The sequence below is a fragment of the Microtus pennsylvanicus genome, chromosome 11, assembly GCF_037038515.1.
Source record: "Microtus pennsylvanicus isolate mMicPen1 chromosome 11, mMicPen1.hap1, whole genome shotgun sequence".
In the NCBI taxonomy this organism is placed as follows: Eukaryota; Metazoa; Chordata; class Mammalia; order Rodentia; family Cricetidae; genus Microtus; species Microtus pennsylvanicus.
In genome coordinates this window covers 27,886,238-27,904,684 of record NC_134589.1, presented here as the reverse complement: position 1 = coordinate 27,904,684, position 18,447 = coordinate 27,886,238, and the positions used below count along the sequence as shown (strand labels likewise).

Below are 18,447 nucleotides of genomic sequence, written 5' to 3'. Positions count from 1 at the left end.
ATACACTGTGTCTTTCCGAATCTTCCACAAAATCTTGGGAAGAGAAGCAAGCTTCTGTGTGTGTGGTGGGAAGAGGGTTGGATATAAAGTGAAGGAAGAAGGAATAAGTGGGTTTTTCCTAGGAGATTAGTGTTGTTTGGTTACTTTCTCCCCGCCACCCCCCTCGATGCAGAATGGCCTCACATTCGCTATGTGATCATCAAAGCTGGCTTTGAACTCCTAACTTTCCGGCCTCCACCTCCTAAGTGCTGAGAGCACAGGTTTGTGCCGCCACACCCAGCCTTTCCGGTTCTATCTAAGAGAGGCGGGGCATCTTCCAGGCTGAGTGATAGGTGCGTGTCCTGTCTCTGCTCTCCAGGTCTGGGAGCGATGAGAGGGTACCTGAAGACTGCCTTGAGATCAGCATCCTTTAGTGGGGGCTTTGTGAGGGTCTGAGGCACACAAGCTGTTAATGGCTATGCGTGTCTCCCTTCCTTCCTCCCCCAAATTGAAGGAAGGTAGGAAGTTTTCTGTGTTCCCGGTTAATGCTGATTTTGACGCAGTCACATTCCAGAGGGAATGACTAGGAACACACAACAGTCAATGTTTACACCATCCTGACCGTGTTAGATGATGCTCTAAGCCCCTGTGCATTTTAACTCATTTCACTCTCTATAGAACACGTCTTTGTCTTTTTGTTGTTTTTTTGTTTGTTGTTTGTTTGTTTGTTCGAGACAGGGTTTCTCTGTAGCTTTGGAGCCTGTCCTGGAACTAGCTCTTGAAGACCAGGCTGACCTAGAACTCACAGAGATCCGCCTGCCTCTGCCTCCCGAGTGCTAGGATTAAAGGCGTGCGCCACCACCATCCATCAGAACACACTTCTGGAAGTTGTACCATTCCTCCCTTTCAGATGAAGAAATGGAGACAAAGAGCTTGTGACAGACTCATAAGAGGTCGGCTTTGAACTGTGGGATTCTATTTAGCAACCCTTTCTTCCAGTGGTTGCCTTCAATAGGTCAACTTTATCATCTGTGTATCTATCTATCAATCTATCTATCTATCTATCATCTAATTATTTTTTGTTTGTGTTTTATTTATTTATTTTTTTGGTTTTTTGAGACATAGTTTCTCTGTGCAGCCCTGACTGTCCTGGAACTCACTCTGTAGACCAGGCTGGCCTCAAACTCAGAGATCCACCTGCTTCTGCTTCTCAAGTGTAGAGATCAAATGCATGTACCACCAATAGCTAATAGGTCAACTTTATAATGAACCACGCTTTACAGGAGGACCCCTCAATTCCTCCTCTGGCTTCTGTGGGAGCACACAGATGTATACACACATATACACCATACACACATGCGTATACCCACGTACCCAAATAAAATAAAAAGATCCGTCTAAGCTGAGGTAGAATGCCTACCTAGTGTGTGAAGCCTTAAAGTACACACAAACTGGGCATGGTGGTACATGCCTGTAATCCTAGCACTTGAGAGGTGGGGGCAGTAATATCAGAATTTCAAGATTATCTTTGGCTACATGGAGAGTTTGAGGCCTCCCCCTGAGCTGCATGAGTCTCTGTCTCAAAAACCAAAACCATCAAACAAACAAAAAAGAAAACAAATAGAGTTCACAAACAAAAGCAAAACCCCTGTTTTACTTAGGTAGAAGGTCATCTAAGATAGTCTCCACTTCACCTTTCCGTGGCTCGGACTTTCATTCTGGTTCCTAAATTCTTGCTTAGGCGAGATGTGCTTCTACTCTAGAAATGTATTCCCAGCCACCTGTGGGTCAGGACCTCCTGGTGCTAGACATACACAGACCATTGTCTAGCAGAAGTTCGTGCACAATCCCAGTCATTATCCCAGGCCACACTGGGAGAGACCAGCGACTTTGAGAAGCTCTACGCTAGGCACCAGCAAGTCATACAGAAGGGGTCAAGTGTTCACTGAAGTCCCTAGGGAAGCCTGGGTCCCCTCCATTGCCGGGCTCCAGTGGAAGGACAAGAGAAACTGAAAAAGACTTTGGCTCCTGGACGTGTGGGCAGTAGGAGGAATACATCCTGTTGTCCCTTGGAGGAAAGGCGGAGGTAATCAAAACATACATTTCTGCTGTTGCTCCTTGAAGAAGCTGCTTTTGAACTTGGAAATTTTAGCGCCCCCCCCCTCCCATTCCCCACTTTGTATGGAATCACTGTGAGAGATGGTTTAGAACTTCCTTAGTCAGCAAACGCAGAGGTGGGACAGGGAATTGGGTGGAAGATCAAGGGCAGAAGCTGCAGTAACAAGGGAGGGATTAGGTTGTGTAAGAGCTGAGGCTGATTCCAGCTTTCAAGACAGGTTTCAGTCTTTGATGAGCCCAAAAACCCGCCCCAGGCAAGAGGCTCCCTCTAGGGGTCGCTTGATTTCCTACCTTCTGAATGAACGTCAATGTTGGCACAAGGTTCCACTTCCAGAAGTCCACCTCAGTGGAGTGTTCAGTGCACAAACTCAGACCCCCACCCCCACCCCAAGGTTACTCTCACCGTCATCGAGACCCTCATTGCCACGCCCGGCCCCTGCTGTAGAAAGCAAATCTTTACGAAACTCAATTGTTTTGTCCAATTTGACTGTTTGGGTGCCGGAAATAGTTTCCAGTTGGGGCATAAATCAAAAGATGAGGCTAAGGGCCAAGGAGAGAGACGAATGGCAGAGTGCTCACCTTAAGCGAATGAAGCTTTGGTTTGATTCCTGCCGCCAGCAATTAAGCCAGGCCTGGTAACACACCTGCAAATCCAGCACCGCGTAGGCAGGAGATCAGAAGTTCAAGGTCATCCTCAGCTACGTGAAGATTCTTGTTTTGTTTTTTGATTTCAAGACAGGGTTTCTCTATGTAACAGCCCTAGTGGTCCTGGAACTAGTTCTGTAGACCAGGCTGGACTCACAAACGCTGCCTCTCAAATGCTGGGATTAAAGGTGTGTGCCACCACTGCCTGGTTTAGCTACCTGAAGATATTAAGGCCAATCTGGGTTATATGAGACACCATCAAAGAGAAAGGAAAAGAGAAAAGAGAAAGACAAGAAAAAAAATATGGTTTGGACATGCAGGGCATGTCTATAAGTAAACTCAGCCCTGGAAAGAGGAAAGAGGATTGACAAGGCCTGGGCTAAGTAGTGAGACTGAAAACCCCACAAACATTGGAGGGAGTGTTTTACATAAAACTGTAACTCTTCCCCCTCCTATAACTTTTGGAAGTGATGCCTTCAGAAGCTAGCCACACTCTCCCACATATCCGAGAATGTTTAGAGAGCATCCCCGCTCTGTCCACACAGAGCCTGCTTTGGTATAGAAAGTATAAGTGTCTGGTCCAGGTTTCCGGCCAGACTTACCAGCAGGGACGAGTGCTCTGGCCTCCCTGGTAACACAAAGGTCGTGTTAGAGTGTTCTATAGTAGTACAAGGAGCTAGAAAAAGCCTCCAGGCCACATTGCCCCCAGTGCTCTCTTATAAGCTGAGGGGGCTAGACCTGATGTTGCACCCCAAACACTTCCACAGTAGCTACTCAGACAGACCTCTATTTTCTCCTTAGAGAAGTATTAAAATGTGACTTGTTAGGGCTGGCGTGGTGAGCATATTCGATATATAAATACCAGGCATATCCTCTTTCTCGACACAGAATAGCTTAAATCCATAGGAGAGGTCAAGCTGGCCTTGAACGTGTCCTCTCCTGAGAAACCTAGGAAGGAAGGCTATGGTCAGGGAGGAAGCCAATGCAGGAGGGCGTCATCCATCTCTAGTCCCAATCTACAGAGGAGGTTATTATGCATGTGGCTAAATGTACGGGCTTCAGAGTCATGGGGGCCCACCCAGGCTTGGGCTCTGCTTGCTCAGGGACCTGGGCAACTCATTCCACCTCCCTGAGCATGCTTCATCGTCTCCGAAATGGGGAGACTATGAAGAGGAGGTGAATAACATCCACCTCACGGGTTCCAGACATTTAATGATATAATGCACGTGGAGCACACAGTAAGTGCTCTCAGCACTCAGTAATGGAAACAAGCCTGTCACCAGGTATTTAACTGGTCAAAGGGATCCGCCTCATAGGAGGCCCAGGACAGAGCTGGGTCACCCTGGTGTATCCCTGGAGCTGGGTTCTGTTCATCCATAGACACTAGTGTCTCTTCTTAGGACGGCAGTGTGTCCTAGTAAGAACAGGATGGTTGGTTGTGATGACTGTAAACAATCATGTTGACTCTGTTGTTGCTCATACCAGGGCTAAGAGGCTATAGCCACCTTTATTCTATTGCTTCTTGTGTGCTGAGATAAGGTCCTTGAAGTCAGTCAATGATAACCAGGCTCCCTGATCCTAGACACTGGGGCTGGCAATGAAAGGTGGAGAAACAGTCTAAGGGATCCCTAAAGGCTGAGAGGGTCCCGTCTCTACTCTTGTGGTCACCTCCTCTCTGCTTATTGGGCTGCTTAACCCAGCGAACACGGCAGGACGGGGTAGGGTTTTCCGTTTCCTCTCTTTCTCCCCTCCCTTCCTCCCTCCCCTTCTTCTCTCCAGCCACCCTTCTCCTGGACCCTTCCCTGCCAACAAACGAGATGACCTTTGGCTCTCTGAGGTAGCTGTGGACAGAGGGCCATTCTCTTCTCTGGGTTTGTTCTAGCCGTCGGCAGAAGCACACAGAAGCGATTATTCCCAACCAACCGGAGCAACCGGCCCCAGGCCAGTCAGCCTCCGGAGGGCACCTCGGCTACTATTATTATGCCATTTCCAGATGAAGATGCCAAGGCCTGGGGAGGCCCACAACCACACAGCCCAGGCAGTCTGTCCGGAATCTCATGCTCTTTCACAATCTTGACCTTTCCTCCTTGGTAGCCACTGTGGGCAGCAAGGGAACTTGAGGGCCCTAAAGCTAAAACATCTCTCTTGTTCCTTTATGTTTTTTGCTGATGGATTCGTGACAGGGGCAGAGGATTGAGCCTGGAGCCTTTGTCATGTTTTCTTTGTTTCTAATTGCACTCTGATCTGTTTTGGAAGGGACACTTGTGTGTCACAGAACCTGTGTGGAAGTCGTCAGAGCACTACTGTGAGATGCCATCTCTCCCCTTCTAGCGTGGAGCCCGGAGATCAGGCCTGGTAGCAAACACCTTTTCCCTCTGAGTCACCTTGTTGGCCCCCTTTTTCTTTTTATATTGAGACAGGATCTTGCTAAGCTGTCCCAGCAGGCTTTAAACTCACTCTATCTGAGGCAGGCTTTGAACACACAATTCCCCTGCTTTGGATTCATGAGTAGCTGTGATTACAGGCCTGTATCTCCAAGCCTGGCTTGGCCCCTCTTTAAAGACTTACACGGTACAATTACAATAGCAATGACCACACAGAGAGCAATTCCTAGACCTTTAGTCAGGACGTCCCCAAGAGAAACAAGATGACAGCGTGACATGGGTATCTCTGAAAGTATGCCAAGGAACCGGCCTGCCGACAGCCCGTTTGGGAGGTGCCAGTTGTCACATGTCTCAGACACCGTGTCAGGCCATGGAAGGGCTGAGTCTCTAGTTCCTACCAATCAGCAGTCTCTCTCTGCTGCAATTAGCTCACGCTTTGGTAGATTCACTTTCACCCGACAGCATTTTGTGTGTGTGTCTACACATACGTGTGTGTGTGTGTGTGTATGTGCGTGTATGTGTGTGTGTGTACTGGCTTTTCTTCCTTTTTAGATACCTCATTTGCGTGAAGGCCTGCCTGTAAGCTTTCTGGGAGAAAAGATATGAGGATCTCAAGGCTGAAGTCGGGGCCTATCTACAGTGTGAGTGGTTAGAGAGGCCATATAGTAAGACCATGAGACCACATACCAGCAATGGCTAAAAATGGAAACCCCTAGTGTCCTTGGCAGGATGAAAGCATAGCGTGAAGGAGCATCAGCGTTGCCTCTCACCCCCTGGTGAGTCCTCTGCCAGAGACAATCATTCTGCTTTTTAGCACAAGATGGGGCTGTTCTGGGTAGACCACTCTGGAAGATTCTGTCTGTTTCACCCAAAACACAGGGTTGAGGTGTGCTTGATACAACCGAAAAACTGCATTTTAAACCGTGTTTCCTTTGAGTTCATTCTTTTCTAAATTTATTTTAGTTTAGTTTAGTTTAGTTTTTTGAGACAGGGTTTCTGGCTCTGGCTGTAACAGCTCTGGCTGTCCTGGAACTCACTCTGTAGACCAGGCTGGAACCACTCTGTAGACACAGAGATCCGCCTGCCTCTGCCTCCTGAGTGCTGGGACTAAAGACGTGCGCCACCACTGCCCAGCTTGGGTTCATTCATACAGTGTGTTCTGCAGAACATGGCTTCACACAAGCCTCGGCTAGGAGAGCGGAGTTGAGAGCGGAGTTGCCACTGAGGGCCTCAGTCTCTGACTATTTTGATTGTTTCTTTGTGTACATCTTTCCTATAGAACTACTTTAATTTTTATGAGATGATGATGCTAAATTGTTTTTTTTTCCTTTGAAGATTTATTATTTGACTGCCCTATCTGCACATACACCTTTATGACAGAAGAGGGCGCCAGATCTCACTATAGGTGACTGTGAGCCACCATGTGGTTGCTGGGAATTGAACTCAGGACCTCGGGAGGAGCAGCCAGTGCTCTTAACCCCTGAGCCATCTCTCCAGCCCCCAAGGGCCTCAGTCTCTAGGCAAAGTGACTCCAATATGTGTAGCACACTGGAAAGAGAAAAGCTAACACCAGGTCAACCCAGGTCTGAGGGTCAGCTCTTCCATTCCTTCACCCTGTGACCTGAAGCAAGCTGCCTTTAACATTTAGTGTCTCAAATTGAGCATGTGTAGAGTAAGGGAAAGGCACCGCGAGGCATTGCTCCCTCCATAAGGCATGGAGGACCTTACTTTACCCGTTCATCCATTGAATAGCTGCTCACTGATGTCCTGGATGTCCTGGTCTTGGGCTGGCCAATCCAAGAACATTCTGTCCTTTCCCTTCTGGTGACTCTGGGTTAGGGTGGGGTCTGCAAACGGCGAAGTAATGACATAGTGACAGCTTAAAGAGGGCTGGGAAATTAGCTACTCCGTCTCTTTACTGTGGAAAAAATACCCAACTAAAGCGACTTGAGACACAAAGCAACGTGAGGGGGGCTGGAGAGATGGTTCAGCGGTTAAGAGCATTGCCTGCTCTTCTAAAGGTCCTGAGTTCAATTCCCAGCAACCACATGGTGGCTCACAACCATCTGTAATGAGGTCTGGTGCCCTCTTCTGGCCTTCAGGTATACATGCAGACAGAATATTGCATACATAATAAATAAATAAATATTTTAAAAAAAAACAACGTGAGGGAGAAAGGGCTCCGTCTGCCTCAGGATTTGAAGGAACATGGTTCACCAGTCAGGGAAGGCATGGCAGCGGGAGAGGAAGGTGGCAGGTCACATGGCGCCTACAGTGAGGAAGCAAAAAGGAAATCAGTATGGGTGCTCAGCTGGTTTCTCCTCCTCACAGTGCCCGTTTGTGTGTGGCGTGTGTACGTACATGATGCGCATACCATGTGCATATGAAAGCCAGATGCCAAGCTCTGGCGTTAGGCTTTGGGAGACAGACTGATCAGAGGACCAGCAAGCCCCAAGAATCCCACCGTCTTTACCTCCTCAGTGCTGGGTTTCCAAGCTTACATCATCATGCCTGGATTTGTGTGTGTGTGGGGGGGGTCTGGATAATGAATTAAGGTCCTCAGACTTGCAGATCAGCGCTGTGCCAACTGAGCCGTTTTTCCCCTTTTTTGTTTAGTCTGGGATTCCAGCTCGTGGGATGTTGCCACCCACATTCAGGGTGAGTATTTCTTCTTCCGTTAAATCTCTCTGGAAACACCCTCCAGATAGGCCCCGAGATGAGTCTCCTGGGTGCTTCCACGTCTAAGCAAGCTGACAATGAAAATGAACCATAGGAGACTATGAGGGTTGAGCCGGACAGCCTATGCGAAGGACACAAAGTCGGCATTACGGGGACTCAAGTGTCCGTCCCTGTCTGTGGTAGCTACTCCTCTCAGGAAGGTCCTGCTTCCTGCCTGTCACCCACAAAGGGCACAAGACAGCCACCAGCCATCTTCTGCTGTTCGCTGACAGAGTCGCATAGGTCACTCTCCATAAACCAGGAAACAGAATCAAAATGGCTACAGCTTCATCCTGCCAGGATGCTGGCAATTTTCTCAAGACTTGGAAGAGGCAGATAGCATTGGTGTGTTGGGGTACCCTGTACCTTCCCAGAGATGTGCTAGGGAGAGGCCCCACCTCTGGGCCAGTCTGGACTGGTACATACCGGGACAGAGTCTGTTATTCCCTTCATACAAATGAGCTTATTGTTAGACATCTGGGTGGCAGGGTTCCCTGTCCTGAGTTAACTTGGGGTGTGAACACAGACACTCCAACCTGACCTTGAAGTGAAAAGCCTAAGATGTGAGAGGAGAGGACCGGCCAGCCTGCCCACCTGCCTGCCCACACTCTTCCTTGGGAGGTGCCTTTGGAAGCTTCTCCTTCCTTCCTCCTAACACGGAGAGCAATGTCATTGACCTCAGGGCACATTCCAGAATGAGGGCGCTACCAAGAATAGGACCCAGGAGCCCTGCCACGGTCCTGCCTGCGTTACTCATACATTCCCTAGAGAGGAGGAGAAGGGAGCCCCAGGCTCCTTGGGGAGGTGGGATTAGAAGAGGAAGTGCACAGGATGGTACCCCAGAGGGACCCTTCTTGGCCCCTGGTGATCACAAAATGTGGTGGCCCCACAGGCCCTCCTCCCAGATCCTGTGTTCATCCAGCGAACCCCCTTGTGAGCTCTGAGCAGGGCCACAGTGTTCCTGGAGCCCTTGGTCATCACTCTGATTTGGGTCAGCACCAGCATAGAGGGAGGCCAGGCTTGGAGAAGAGGCTGAAGCAGCCTAGGGACAGCAGAGGCGTCCCCCAAGGAGCTGCCTGCTGAAGGATGAGGCGGTGTGAGGCTAATGTCTGGCTCAGGAATCTAGGCCATGACTGCAGTCATGTGTGATGGAAGCTGGTCACGTGCCCAGGATGTAAACAGCTCTGGGGTGATGCGCCTGCAAATGACTGGCTGGAGGCACAGTCTGCGGGGGCATCTGGGTTCAAGATTGCACTCCTCACTGCCCATCCAGGCAGGGCAGAGTGTATGTGTGCGTGCCTGCGTGCGTGCCTGCGTGCGTGCGTGTGTGTGTGTGTGTGTACACTAGTAGAAACAGCATAACGAGCATTCAGAGTTCTCCATAGCACTGCACAACCCTTGGGTGATCCTGGGAAAGTTTCTTGTGTGTGCATATGTACCTGTGTGTGCATGCAGGTATGGGTGCCAGTGCCTGCCCGTGTGGAGGCCGGAGGTTGGTGTCAGGTGTCTTCCTCTGTCAGCCCCCAGCTTATTTTATTATTACTTATTTATGTGCTTATTTTTTACATATTTATTTATTGCCGCAGCGCGCGAGCGTGTGTGTGTGTGTGTGTGTGTGTGTGTGTGTGTGTGTGTAACTTGTGGGAAAAGGTTCTTTCTGCCGTGTGTCACGTAAGGATTGCACTCAGGCACGGCAGCAGACCCTTTTACTCTCTGAACCATCTCTCTGCCTTCGTATTTTTGGAACAAGACTTCTAACTGAACCTGGCACTCACACATCCAGCCTACCTGACTGACCCGGCAAGTGCCCCGTTTTCTCCTGAACTTACCTCCCCCAGCCTCTTACACAGATTCTAGGGATCCGAACTCGTGTCTTCATGCTTGTACCGAGCCATCCCCCTAGTCCGTTTTTCTTTGTTTGTTGTTGTTGTTGTTTTACCTTTGTTTTTGAGAAGTCAAATCTGGCTTTGAGTTTGAACTCCTCCTGCCTCTGGCTCCCGAGTGCTGGAATTGCCCAGTGCTTTGGCGCACAGCTAAGAAAATTATTACTCTTGCCTTATTCTTCCCACCTACGAAACAGCACTGTGCCTCATTCCAGCTCAGCATAGACCACAGGAGAAGGTGTTGGTACTGCCACAAAGTGAACTCTGTTGGCCCCACGTTATCACCATGGGGCAGTTGGGGATCGTAGCCGACAGAAACAGCCACGAGGCCGTGTTACCACTGTCCCCTTTCCCTAGCTGGTTTTTTTGTCCTAACACTTGGGTGACTTTCTGGCGCCACTGTCCAGAGGGTGACATCAGACCAGGGAACAGCTGGCCAGACAATGGAGCAGAGTGTCCCAGGAGGCTGGGGTTCAGGAAGAGGGAGGGAGGAGGGTAAACAAAGCCACAGTGCCTGGCTTAAGGGTGGTGGAGACAATTCTGGTCTAGTGTCAGCCAAGCCTGAATAGATTAGAAGGGAAGAAAAGGCTTGGAGAGCAGGCCAGTGGGAAGGAGAGCCACCCAGCCTTGAGAAGGTGAGGAGTGCGCTCTACCACAACGGGAAGCCTGACTGGCCTTGCTGTGGGTGGCCTTGCGTTCTTTGTGTCCTGGAGCAGGATTGAGGAGCCAGGTTGACCTTCACAGGTTGCCTGGTACCCCCTGCCCTGCACACTCAGGTCAGCTTGAGAACCTGCTCACTGCCGGCCATTGCGTAAGGCCAGCAAAGAGGAAAAGACAAAGCAGCATTTCAAGAGAGATCTATCTCACACAGCAGGTCGGAGATTGCCATAGTCTCTCAACCACCCATCCCCTCAGGACTCATAGCTTCTGAGCCCCCAAATCAGTCCTTGTGAGGGGCTCATTTCAGATGCCTTCTGTGAGAACAGGCGTTGACCAAAGCCTAGACGATGATGGGAGGTGTTAGGTCCTACGGCCCATCCTTGTCCAGGGAGCTTTACCGGGGAGAAGGGACACCCCACACCAGGCTGAAGCCTTACAGAGGTGATTGGTTGAATCCCAGGTCTCCCTATGACATGCCTGTAATCTCAGCACCGGATAGTCTGCGGCAGGAGAATCATGAGTTTGAGGCAGATCTGAGGTGAGTTTGAGCTATACTGAGAGACTCTGTCTAAAACAACACCAAACAAATCCAGGGCTGAGGAGACGGCTCATTGCCAAAGTGCTGGCCTCATAAGCATAAGGGCCTGAGTTTGAATCCCATAAAGCCAGCTGCAGGGTAGCACACACAGTAACAACAAATCGGGAACATGATGTCCCCCTCCTCCGTGTTCCTACTACTCTCTGGGGCTAGGCATGAAGGGGTTCAGAGGGAGCAGGTTGGTGGCAGAGGCTGGAATCAGATCTTGGTGAGCCTGGTCTCGTGGGCTAGGTGGTTTCTGTTCTGTCAGCCTAGCACTGTGGGCAGTACCCTGAACTTCTGTCTCTACCGTGGGAGCAGAACAACAAGCTGGACCTAACCGTGAGGTTTAGACTCCTGTTGTTATAAGTGAAGTACAGTGGCACCCAGCAGGTGTGGCTGGACACTGGGCACCTGCCCCTTGGGCTCTGAGGCTATTTGTTGGACATTGCGGCATGAGAGCAGGTTCAGCCAATGCCCTCAGGCCTCTAAGCACAGAGTGAGATGACAGTCCCTCCCTGGACACCTGACCAGGTTGGAAAATGACCATGACTCATGCCATCCTGATGGTTAAGTTTCTTGCTCAGTGTCCTTCAGTGATGGCGTGGAGTTCTCAACCCCGCCCTCTCTTCTCTTAGGAAATAGAAGCTCCTTGCCCTTTCTTAAAACCTTCGCTATAGGTGAAAAAGGCTCTTCTAGGCTGGGCAGGACCTGGCCTGGATCCCTTCTTTGGGTATGGCTCTGGGACACACAGGGAACTGCAGGAGAGAGGTGCCTCTTTTGAGGGTCAGAGAGGCTATGGGTTCCAGACACTTGCAGTAAGTCTCCCTGGGGCCAGATACACCGCTGCCAGCGCCAGCATCATCAGAACGCAGCAGGCTCCCCGAGGACACTGGACACCAGCCTCGTCCTGAAGTCTAGAAGTCACAGCTGAGCAGCAGCCTCCCCTGCTCTTGTCTCTCCCACCTTCTCACTTAGACTCCGCAGCACCAGAGGCAGGGTCTATGGCCCTGCTGTCCCACCGTCCCCTACGGAGCGCTTAGACAGTACATCAGGGCCCTGGGACTCTCTTCCTCTCACTATGAACAAGTCACTCTGCCTTCTTGTCTCTGTTTCCTCCTGCTTATTCCACTGAGCGCCACAGTTAAAGAGCCTCATAGGGGACCCGAAACTCTACAGTGTCCCTCCACTGCCCAAATATGGTCCCATCGACCAGACTTCCCTCCTAAAAGGTCACCAGGACCAATGATGTGATTGCAGGCCCTTCCTTGGCCTTCTCAAAAGAGCCACGCATGTAGAACAATAGACACTATGAATTTTTATTTAGTATTGCCCTCCTTATATTTGAAAAAGACATTAGGGCATCCCACAATGCCTCCTTTGGAGGGATGTGGAAAGAATGAAGGGCTGAAGAGGGAACAGGAGAGGTGCAGAGATGACAGAGGAATTCCAAATCCTCTACCCAGTGCTTGTGTGTCTGGGACCAGGAGAAACAAGTGATCTCAGAGCTGCCATCTCCAAAAGGCTCCTCCCAGACGCCGCCCAGATAGTTCCTCCCTCCTGATGCCTGTAGACATCCACATTCACCACCAGATGGCAGCATCGAGCAATGTGCCTTCTCCCTGGGCCCGCCTCCGCTTTGATTCCTGGCCTGTCCCCTGCCCCTCCAGCCTTTTGTCTTCCTTATTTCCCTTGCTACCAAAACAGATCCTGGGACTTCTCCACGGAAGTCCATGGTCTATAAAAGCATACCGTCCATCAGATGGTAGTGGCTGACTGCTGCCAATCACCCACTGGCTCCTGGGGGATGAGGACTTGGCAGTTTTTGGCTCTGCCTGGGGAGCAGGGCCACTCTCTATGGTCTTAGCACCTGGCACCCAGGAAGTGCCCACTGAACTGAGCTGAAAGGAACAGAAGCAACCCAACAAACCAGTGCAACTGAGGAGGGAAAACAGGGCTTTGGCTGGTGTGGTGACCTCAGGGACACAAACTGACTCCATCAAAGGCAGCTGTCCCTGCAGCCTTCATTACGATAAAGTTATATCCTGGGTTGGACAGGGGCTTCCTTAGTGGGAGGTGGTCTCTGATTACAGTGATGCAGCAGGCGGTGGTGGGGAAGTCGTCTTAAGCGACCCTTGAACTCTCTGCTCTCTCCCTATATACCCCCTATACAAGCTAAACCTTTTAACAGTGTAGATGCCCTCTCTTTCTGACCCTGGTTAGGAGACTGGCCAGAGGGACATGGGTCAGCAAAGGGGGGGTGAGACCACTTCAAGGTCCCGCTCATGGGAAATAACTTACATGTGTCTTTTCTTCCCCAGCCAACCTCTCTCCCAGCTAAAAAAAGATATGGACCTTCTGTCCAACCCAAAGACTAGAGATCGTTTTTAAGACCTATGGTGGATTTCTTCCCACATGTTAGCTGAGCTTGCTCCGCTGGCCATGGTTGCCTAACCTGATCTCACCCATTGGCTGACTGAGGGCAGGGGGTGGGTGGGTGGAGAAGGGTCAGGGTAGACGGGCCAGCCTCAGCGCAAGCCCAGGAAATCCTTCAGGACGTCGCAGGTTTTCTTGTGCACGACCTCACGAAGCTTCCTGACCCGCCGTGTGCTCGAAGCGCCCACGAAACTGTCGGGTCTCAGAATGGCCATACCACTCTCCACCTCCCCCATGATGATGAGCGGCGTCTCGCCCACTGTCACGTTGGGGCAAGGGCAGGCCCAGTCTACGTGAAGCAGCGTGACTTCCAGCGGCTCCCGGCCCAGAAACTTGAGGCCCATCTTCTCATCTTTTAGGACCTCATCCACGGTCACCAGGGCGCGGCCCGAGTCGGGCTCCTCAGTCAGCTCCGAGACCCTGCCCAGGATGACAAAATCACTTCGGCAGAAGCTGGTGACGAGTTTCTGCCGTGGCTTGCAGGCCCGGCAGTGCTGGTTGCCCCGTGGGAACGGACACGACTCCTCGCAGGCCTCACGGCTTTCAAAGTTGTTGCCGTTGCCCTCGCAGCCGCCGTAGACGAAGGACTGGCATAAGCCCGTCTGGCTGTTGTAGGCCCAGCGCGGTACGTAGGCTTTGCAGGGCCCCTGCAGGGCGGGCAGGCTGCATGTGGCCAGAGGCCCACTCATGCAAGCCAGCATGCAGGCCTCGTAGGTCTCAAAGTGGTTGAGATTGCGATGGCAGTGGCCAAAGGTAAAAGTGAGGCAGTTGTTAGCCTGGGCGTCGAAGTGCCAGCGTGTCTGCTCCTCTCCACAGTCCTCACTGTCCGGAGGCTTTAGACACTCGGTTGCTGGGAAAGCCGTGCCATTGAGACTGCTCTCTGAGGTGGCCCTTGCCTGGCTGCCCCTGACCACTGACAACGGGAAGTCAGCCCTGAGGACGCCAGCAGCATTCTGAGCTGTACAGGTGTAGATGCCCGCATCTTGGGGCTGGGCGTTGTAGATGACCAGCTGGGCGATGTTGGTGACCACCACATTGCCACGCACGTGGTTAGGCCTCATGACCACATTCTCTCTGTCCTCTAGTTGTTTCTCCCAAGTGAGCTCAGGCCGCGGCCGGCCCACCACATCACAGAGGAAGCTCACAGTCTCGCCCACAGTGACCGATTGATGGGCAGGATGGTTGAGCAGGGCTGGGGCTGCCATGTCCATCCCCAGAGTCTCTGGAGAGGCCGTGGTAGGGTGGGCAGTGGTCTCCGGCGGTGGAGGGCTGGTGTTGGGCCAGGTGAAGTGGTAGCGGCAGGTGACCACAGCCAGGGAGATGCCCTTGGAGCAGGCCTCGGCATCCATGTAGCAGCGGTTGTAGTAGGTGAGGCCGTCGGAGGCGCAGGTGAAGCTGGGCTCCTTCTCACAACGGTCTTTGCACTTGCACACAGGCTGCCCGTCCCAGATGTCACACTCCGAGCCCTGCTGCAGGCACATGAAGTGGTCGCACGTGGCCTCCTTGGGCATGCCCACAGGGCCCTTCTTCCCTTTCACGTCCATGTAGCGGGCTGCCACGCAGCTCTTGGTCCCACACACGTTGGGGCAGCACTTCTCATAGGTCTCACACTCCTGAAAGAGTCACAGAGTTTTGAACAGCGAGGAAGCAAGAACAGAGTCTCACATCGCCCCCCCTCCAAAGGCTGGGACATGAGGACTCAAACGTGTGTGTGTGTGTGTGTGTATGTGTGTGTGTGTGCATGCGCACACGCACGCGTGTCTTCACAAAGCACTTAACGTTGATAAGAACCCCTGTAGACTCAGCACCTACTGTCTGTCCGGCTCCTGCCCATCCTTCAGTTTTACCACTCTCTTCCAGGCCCAAGGGGGTACAACCACTATTCCCACCTTGTACAGAATCTGAAGCACAGAGAGGTTAAACAACTCGCCCAAGATCACAGAGCTGGGAGTGTGGGAAGGGATGCGCCACAGACCTCTGAAAGGGGATATGTGCTCAGTGTCATTTTCAAAATGAGAACATAGAGAGGCAGAGAGACGACACTCAAGCCACAGAGACGAGAGGTGGCAGAAAAGGGCCGCAGGCTCTCTTAAGTGGGATCCTGAAATGGAACACCATATGGTTACCCAGATGAAGGCTTACAGCGTGAGGCTGACTTTTCTCTTTTACCCACTGGGGGAAGGATGTGTTGGCTAACGTGAAGAGGTCACATCTGGGCCCATGTTCAAGGCTAGCCACAACTATCTAGAAGACCCCCCCGCAACACACACTGAATTCGGGATGTCAGAGAACCCTGGTGACCAGAAAAAAAAAAAACAGTCCCCCTGTGTGGTATGAAAAAAGCCTTGCTAGTCTGTAATCCCCCTCTGACTTCTGTGGAGCCATGGAAGGCTTTACTTTAATTCTTCAAAATTAGCACATGCCACTAGAGCCGACACAAACGCGGTTGCATGTGGCGCGTTGCACAATGTCACACCGTGCGGCTGGGCAGCTGGCTGGGCCGCTAATCCTCCACCAGGTAGTGGCTGTGTGAAGCAGTCCCCACCACCCTGGCCCCTTGTCCTTCCCACTTTGATTCCAGCCCTTTTGACATTCCACACAAGCTAAGAGGGGGGAAACAGCCCCACCCGGCTGTGTGGAGCCGCCGCTTGACTTCTCTACTGTTTTTCCCCTTTCGGCTTAGAATAAAGACTTTGTTTGGCAGCCCTTGTTTGGCATAGGCTTCTGGGTCACAACAGGGGAAGCTCAGGGACAGAGATGGGTCACATCCACAGCTGGCGTTCAAGGGACAGAGATCTCAGGGGTGGGGGGTGGACAGGGACAGAGCAAACTGGTGAACAGGAAAGCCTGTTTCTTGGCCTGAGGGCTATTCTGTTCCAATGTGGGTAGGTGGTTCCCTTGGGACCCAGAGGTCCAGGAATGGCTGGACACTTCAGAACCAGAACCCTTGGGACCTAGTGAAGGAACCCTGGAGGGAATATTTAGAATACTTTCATTTAAAGACTTACAGTGTCCCCATGGGCTACCTGGATCCTTAGCTGCACTCCGGTGCCTTCTCTAGACAGCAGACAAAGTCAGCCAGAGTTCCACTGTCCCTAAGTGCCACCTGATTCCAGGCTAACCAGCATCAGTGAAAAGTTTCTCCGAAGGTAGTCATCTGATAGCGTGAGCTCTCTGGGTGGCAGAATTGTCAACTTTCCCTGGTCCTTCTTCCTCAGCACCACCAATGTCTACACCTGTCTTGAGAAGCCTAAGAATGGTCCCCCGGGGAGAATGAGGCAGAAGCCACTCTCTCCATGGAAACCCCATGCCTTCCCAGTGTGAACAGCTACTTCCAGCAGCACTGGGACCTCCCATGTTCTTCAATGATGCCTCCATTAGACCCAAAGTCCTGGGAGACTCTGAGCCACCCTCAGAGATGACCAGGCTGGAAGTGGCCACACCGAGGGCAGGCATGGGTTAGTAGGCACGGTACTGTGGTAAACCTATGAACTTTTCTCCCAGCAGGACTGGACAAAGACGGCCCTTGGAAGAACCCACCGGCTAGCCAGGGAAGAATCATCTGGGAGTGGCCTTGCCTACAGCAGTGCCCACGAGGGAGGAGCAGATGGGAGCACCGAAGAGCCCAACAGGTGGGAACTCAGTTCGTTTTCTTCCCAGGACACTTAGAGTATTTGCACAGACTAGCTCCCACTCAAACTGCCCAGCAGCCTCACCGCTGTGTGGCCGAGTCCCAACCCGGGAAAGGGCCTAGAAACTGGGCATAACGAGCTGCAGACACAGCGTCAGGTAGGCTTCCAAGCCAACCTGTCCCTCCCTGGCTACGGCACCTCTCTCACCTGTGAGTGGTCTGCTGTTATGTTATCCCAATACACGGCATGTGCCCAGTGCCGCTCTGGCCCACAGCAGCCCTCAATGAACACAAAGAGGGATGCTCCAAGGTGGTTTGGATACCACGCCCTCTTTCAGGCCTCAGCAGGATACAGGCAGACATCAACCCCCGTTTGTCTTCAGGTGGGCATTGTCTGTCTGTGTTCCTTCGTGTTCCTGAAGGCCCTCCTGAGTCATCCCCACCCCAAAGCTCCCACACTATCACAGACCCACTCGATGGTCCATCTCAGGCTAAAGGAGTCCCACTCACCTGGTCAGTTTCACACTCTCTCTTGCAGGTGCTCTGGGCATCCACCCATAGGTTGGGGTTCATGTCGTTGGGGCAGATGCCCGCATGGGAATAGCGGATGGGTGGCAATGTTAAGCCTCGAAGGGGTGCCCCCAGGAGCAGCAGCAACAGCAGCCCCCAGTGGAACCAGAACCGATGACACCCTGGGACCCTCATGGTGCGGTCTGCAGTGGCCAGAGGGCTTTCCTGTGATGACATCAAGGGCTCAGGCCCACCAGGGCCCTTCTCCAGGGGCTGGCACACCTGCCCTCTTCACCCCAGCAAGTCTCCTTGCTGAGGCTGCTTGCTGGCTTCGGCTGCTGTGGCCGCTTCCACCAAGTGCAGCCTGCTGGGCTGTGAGGCTTCAGATAAAAGAAAGGTCTTTGGAAGGAAACTCCGTCCCCCCCCCCAACCCCGGGTGCGCAGGGAGAGGAACACGGCAGGGGCTCGAGCCTGGATTTATATCCTGGGCGCACCACCCGAGTGGGAGCGAGCTAACCTGATGTCTGTCAGAGGCAGGCTGCTGGCGCCTCTGTCCCGTGGCTGATCACAGACGTGTTGCAGAAGGGGGGAAAGCTGGAAGCAGTTTAGGCAGCGGTCTCTGGCACGGTGGGACACCTGCTTGTTCTTGACTCCAGGAGGCCTTTAACCCTTTCCAGGGACAGAAATGGCATGTGCTTTGAGGGGAGCTGGCCCCAGGACACGCACGCTCACTGTGAGGCAGGTTTGTTTCCCTTTCCCCACCTCCTTGGGGCCAGGCCCCCTCCTCCTCTCAGCCACCTCTAAAGAACACACAATCGCTTGTTACGAGGACGGACCTGAGCCGCTGTGTTAGCATCGCCCCGCTCGAGAGTACATTTGAGAGCAAATGACGTGGAAAAACAAGTT

The 18,447-nt window shown here is 52.2% G+C and overlaps 1 protein-coding gene across 1 annotated transcript; it reads right to left on the bottom strand.

Annotated features, from left to right (window-relative positions):
* Nucleotides 1-12,263: 12,263 nt before the first annotated feature.
* Wfikkn2 (WAP, follistatin/kazal, immunoglobulin, kunitz and netrin domain containing 2) lies at nt 12,264-18,128 on the bottom strand. The gene is made up of 2 exons (XM_075942265.1): nt 17,542-18,128; nt 12,264-15,013 (listed from the first exon to the last, which is right to left on the bottom strand). Exons 1-2 carry the CDS (start codon nt 17,776-17,778, stop codon nt 13,493-13,495), a joined length of 1,758 nt encoding a protein of 585 aa, XP_075798380.1. The 5' UTR covers nt 17,779-18,128; the 3' UTR covers nt 12,264-13,492.
* Between the last annotated feature and the right edge of the window lie 319 nt (nt 18,129-18,447).